At 38.7% G+C, this 6,000-nt stretch overlaps 1 protein-coding gene across 1 annotated transcript in view; it reads right to left on the minus strand.

Annotated features, from left to right (window-relative positions):
• The window catches only part of kcnh1b (potassium voltage-gated channel, subfamily H (eag-related), member 1b), a 56,718-nt gene extending 51,422 nt beyond the window's left edge, over positions 1–5,296 (minus strand). Inside the window, exons 1-4 of the mRNA XM_020482184.2 lie at positions 4,773–5,296; positions 1,815–1,938; positions 729–835; positions 491–619 (exon numbers count right to left, since the gene is read on the minus strand). Coding sequence (XP_020337773.1) covers positions 491–619; positions 729–835; positions 1,815–1,938; positions 4,773–4,845 — 433 coding nt within the window. The 5' untranslated portion in view covers positions 4,846–5,296. The remainder of the gene's footprint in view (positions 1–490; positions 620–728; positions 836–1,814; positions 1,939–4,772) is intronic.
• Positions 5,297–6,000: the final 704 nt, after the last annotated feature.

Raw genomic sequence — 6,000 nt, forward strand, 5'->3', positions numbered from 1 at the left:
TCAACCCATATCCACTCCCTTTAGCCTTGAAATCAAGACGGAATCATGCTGCATTTCAACAAATGTGACACAGAGCTAAATTCAGTCTGAATTTTCAGGCTACTACTCCCTTGGCATATCTGTAAATCTGAAAAGATTTGAAAGGTGTGCTCAGTATTGCAGAAATGCTTCATAGCTTATTAGATGGCAAATGGAACTATTACCATATGTGTCTACCTATCCATCTCTTTCAGGTCTACATGAACTGCCTAAAGACAAGGGCTAGCTAGTGGTTGATTTGGAATTCTGAGAAAGTCCAACATTACTGGCTCAAATTATCAGACAAAAATGGAAGTCGTAATGTGAAATGCTGCACTGTGGTATTTCTCTCAATAATGTCAGCAACCCACATTTGTAGCTCTCCAAAACCAATTGTATCTACTATCCTCAGCTTGATCCTGTCCTCATTAGAATCTTCCTTAGATTGTCTAAAATTCAGTGTCACGCCAACCTTTCACAGAGTCATCCTCAATGGGCTGTTTGAACGCAGTGATGTCACTGAAGGTGCACAGAAACAACACCACCTTGTCCTGCTCATTCCTGATAGGAGCGATCTTTACAAAGAACCACACCGGCATCCCTGTAGGAAACACAAAATGACGTCATGATATCTGTTCATATTCTAATGTAATTGATGTAGCAATTACATTCGACATGATTCAATCAACAGAGAGCAAAGAAACACTTACGATTCTTCTTATACATGAGGATTTCGAACGAATTCATCTCATAATTCTCAAAGGTCTGTTGCACTTTCTCACCCGTCTCCTTGTCTGTGAGCTCCCCATACATGAAACTGAAAATGGCATTGTTGGTGCTAATTCACATACAACACAAATAAAACTGGATAATACATTCAGATTCTTGAAACAAATTATCCAAGCTACAAAGCCCTCACGAAAAACATTGCGGCTCACAAATATCATGGTTAAGCCATCTGCATAAGCACTGTTCACAGCGAATGTCATGTTGAATTGACAGAAATACAAAGTATGTGTGCTACTTCAGAGGCACATTTGAATTCCTTAGTGCCTATAGCGTTTTCTCCCATTCCAAAACACTTGACTGCTGTAGACTGAAATAACCTGAATTTGCACGGAACAAACATTGTCAGCTTATGTCTTATTTGTATTGGAGTAACAATATGATTACTAATGTATAGAATGTACTGTATGTTTATATGTTTATGGGCCAGTCTCCCGAACCCAGATTAAGCCTATTCCTGGAATAAAAATCCCTTTTATTATATATTTTCCATTGAGTATGCCTTTAAATTGGGCAATCTGCCATTGTTTTTGGTTAACAAGCTATGGGATGGGGCTTAGAGAAATTTGATCACTCTCAAATTCATGGACAGCGCTATGGATACAAGGATTGACCATCTGTGGTATTAAAATGATTGTTTTTACCATGTTTTGAGGCTATACAGTGTTTGTTTACAATAACAATCTTTACAAACAAAGGAGTAAAAAAAGCTTTTATTTTGGGTTCTGATGGGGTATGACATTTGAAAAGCTAATGAGGCATCTTCAAATAGGTTATATTCAAGAATCAATGGGTATATATTACCATTTAAATCTAAAAACGGATGCAGCAAATGCAGATTGCCCCTTTAAATCCAGGTGTAGGTTTAATCTGGGTCCAGGAAACCAGCCCGATATGTTTATATGTTCATGTAGATATACTGTATTTATACTCTACTGTATAGTATTTCTGTCAGTGAAACAAAATGCTGACCCACAAAATCAGTGGTGCCATAATGCAGTCATAAGTACCTGCAGGTGCTACTTTTCTGCATGACCTCAGCACGGTGGTAACCGGAGAGCTTGCAGAAGCCGTCGTTGCTGTACACAATGGGCCAGTCCACAATCTGGGCATTGCCCAGAACAAAGTTGGTATCTGCCCAGGGAGGGAAAACAACTTGAAACCTGGTTCAGAAAGAACTGATAGAAACTACTACAGCACTATTAACTGTCTGGTAACTCATTATTTGACTTGGAAGTTATAAGGTAACTGGATGTAGGCCTACATGTCTTTATTTCATGAAATCATTATTGTACTTTTACATTTAAATTGAAAACATGGCTCAAATCTATCCAAAGCTATACACATAAGTTATCTGTGGTTCCTCGTGTGTAAGGTGACAGTTGATGATAGTTTTTTTTTATTACGAATATGTTGTTGTTAGAATATATTATTGGATGTAATGTATTGGTATTTTGTATTGTTTTAGTGAGTATGTGCATTGTGGCTGTGTAACTACCCTTACTTACCTGCCCTGGGACTACGGGTTCAAATGAGCTTTTGGTTAACCCGGGTATATTTACATAGATGTTGCATTATTGTAATATTTATGTTGATTGTGTTTTGTACCTTATATTCTAAAAATAAATATATCAAAATAAATGTTTAATCAAAATTGGTTGTCAGCTAACAAGTTAGAGTTAGGTAAAACCAAGTATTACTGTAATGCTGAGCATATTGTTGAGTAATAACTTACCATCTACCGTACATCTATTTTCTATCTAGATAAATATCAGGCAGACAAATTAGCGCACTGTAAAATAAAGTGCAACCCAAAACACGGCTGAGGACACAGCTATTACAATTGTGAGGTATTTTAGTACGTTTGAAGCATACTTAATATACTACCATACTTCTAAATATGTACTGCCAACTATAGTATGTGAATGTAGAATTTATTGGACATGAAATACATGTCGAACTCCACTATAGAAGCAGGTGAAAGGAAGCATCTGAAGCTTTGCCATGATGATATACAGCATATTGGCAAAGATGTTTTACTTGTTGTGGAAATTGAATCCGAGGCTACTGCAACAAGGTTGAGAGAAGAGGGAAAACGTGACAGTGAAAAATCCAACACTTTCACTGTTGTCTTACCAAGGATAGTTCTATTATGGCTAGAGCCCGGCCGATATGACTAATACATCATCTGCCAATATTATCGGTCAATATTAACCAGATTATTTCATACTTTTTCATTTACAGAAATCTACTACATCAAACGAGCTGGATCTTAGACAGTGTTTAAAGGGGTTACGATACAACACCACAAATCCCTCTTGTGTAGTATTGGACAGATTCAGTATTGGACAGATTCAGGCACCGGTATCCATTGTACCACAACTTTAAGCCTGGTAAATGGGGTCTTGTCTGTTTCTGTGCAACCTGACTAACATTACCATTGGCTGGGGCAGTGGTGCCAATCATTATAACATTGTCTATCATTGGCTCGGTAGGCAGTGATACAGCGGTAGCAGTGACCTCAGAAGGTGCTGTGTTTAATCGCCAGGCGTCACTTGTAAGACTACATTCATTACAGTGTCATTAAATGGCCCAGTTCTAGGTGATGAGCCAGCACATTTCAAGCAGCTGGGTGTTGTACCCTTCGACCTTAGCTGCCCCATTCCGAAAAACTTTGAGCAAACTATGAGCGGGGACTACCCCATTTGTGAAGTGGTCTTGGTACCATTATACATAACATATGTGTCTATAATGGGGTGGGGGTAGAGAGAACATAAGATGTTTTCCTCTCTTGTCTTGCACGCTCAGGGGATGGATGTTTCAAGCGTTTCAGATCAGGAGTGCTGATCTAGGATCAGGTCCACCCTGTCATCTTATTCATTGTGATCTAAAAGGCAATAAATGCTGATCCTAAATCCCCCATTACAGTGTACTTAATCTCGCTCTTATTTTAAGAAAATATGTATTCTATACATATTGACAACATAGCCCGACATGAGACCATCAGGAGACCATCAGGAGACCATCACAGACATTGGGTATGTCAAACATAATGTTTCACATGACTGACACAACGCCTTTAAAACATGGGGAGTAAGTAGGGAAACTGGAGGGAGTTTATCTACTAGAGAATATTCCACATAGGATAGTATCAGGAATGAAAACTGGGAAAGCAAGTGCAGGGAATATTTGAGGGTGAAGCTATTCAACATATGTGATTAAAAGAAAAATGGGTCTACAGAACACAAACAAGTCTATGGCGGATGATTTGGGGAAGAACACAAAGGTGTGACATGACACTACTTTAAAACATTGTTTATACCTGTCTGTCTATGTGATAATGTCCAAACTGAAAAGTTAAAAAGAAAAGTGGTTAAAGCAAGAGGCAATAAACAGTGTTAAAAACAGATGAATTAATTAACCAAAACAAAAGCTCCCGTGGAAAGCATGTCACTTTCTGAATAAGTCAACGGATTAATTTTGCCCAACAAGTCTGGGTGCCTCCACAACAACCAATTCTAGACTATCTCAAAAACACTTGTAATTTGGGTTTAAAACATGAATCGAATAAGTATGTCAAGAGGAAAATGTTAATCTACCAATTTAGTTATTTAATGCGCAAATCGTGTGAAATACAGTGGATGTTTTGGTTTATTTTTAGGTGCAGTAAAGGTGACTGGTAAGGAATACCAATGGTAGACAGCTATTCATTCGAGTTGTTTGTTGTAAAGACAACATCCATTAAATGCAATTAGTTAGAATTGTTTAATCATTATTTTTATAGCATGCTGGCTGTATAAACGTATAAATCAAATAGGCTAATCAAAAATGTTTAAAAACGGTGTCAATTGACGGTTAGTTGTCCTGGGAGTTTTGGCTATAATTAAATCCATGTTTTTCAATGATTGGCCAATAGGCTATCATCCACAGTGTTTCTTCCTACAAAATAAAAACGAACACATTCCTACCATTGGATCGTCGGACGATGTTCTCGAGAAAAGTGTTTTGTGGGGCCACAAGTCCTCGACGTCCACCTGCCATTCCGCCTTGTCATTCAACGTCGGTAAGAAGAGAACGCTTTTAGAGTGAAAGGATGTCTGAAGTATCCGTAGGACGATACAGCTGCTCAAATCTCCGCTCTGCTGCTTTCATGGTCCCTGTTCTGACGGCACGTTCCGTGGCTGTGCTCCCTCTGTTGAAGACGGGATGAATGCAGAGAGCGCATCACCTGTCTCTCGTCTGACATCTTTGCACATGGGTACCCTCACCCCCACAGACCCTCACCCCCACAATCCTGCGTTTAGGCTATGAAGCACAGGTTAGGCCTTCACCTGGAACCCAAAAATTGAAAACTGACTGGAAATTAGATTTTTTTTTGCGCAGTGGAAAAGAACACGGCTATAGCGTGCACTTCACACTGGTTGGTTGTGCGTCCTCCTCGCCTTTTTTTGATGCATGAACATGGGTTTATAGGCCACTGTGGGGAATTCGAGGAGGTAGCCCGTATTCAGAAGTGCAAGGACTGGCATCCCAAGGACGCCACACATTTGGACACAACACACACACACAGAGACAGAGGGAACAGGGTTGGGTAGGTTAGGCTCCTTTATAAATGTAATGTGTTAGTTACTAGTTACCTGTCCAGAATTTCAATCAGTGACAACTTTTGGATTACACCAAACTCAGTAACTAATCTAATTATTTTCAGTTACTCTTGGTATTTGTTTTATTAGTCCATTGTTGATATAGTCCCAAAATGTTTTGCATCATACCAGCTGTATTTCTGTATTTTGAAAGTTATAGATCTTGAAAACTTGATTGCTGATATGCAAACCATTTTGGGACTATATGAACAATGTACTAATGAAACAAATACCAAAAAAGTTTTAGAAGAAGACAAAAAGGATCCATCAAACTCATTTGGTATGTCATCATAGTGGTCGCTGACTTGTGGTCAGACTTGCTCAGGTGGAACAAGCTTAAAAACGTTTTCCAGTACTGCCTTGAATGTCATTGAGACAACAAAGGTTGTTTCCCCCCCCCCCACAAACATCCTTTCTGAATTTAAAAGTAGTTCCTGAATTTAAAAAGTATATGTAATCTAATTACAATATTTTTTGCTGGTAACATATAATCAGTTACTCACAGAGAGATAGGATAGTTTCAGATAGTCCTAGTGGTTTCCCCGAGTTCAAT

Source organism: Oncorhynchus kisutch, linkage group LG1 (assembly GCF_002021735.2).
Source record: "Oncorhynchus kisutch isolate 150728-3 linkage group LG1, Okis_V2, whole genome shotgun sequence".
Taxonomy (NCBI): Eukaryota; Metazoa; Chordata; class Actinopteri; order Salmoniformes; family Salmonidae; genus Oncorhynchus; species Oncorhynchus kisutch.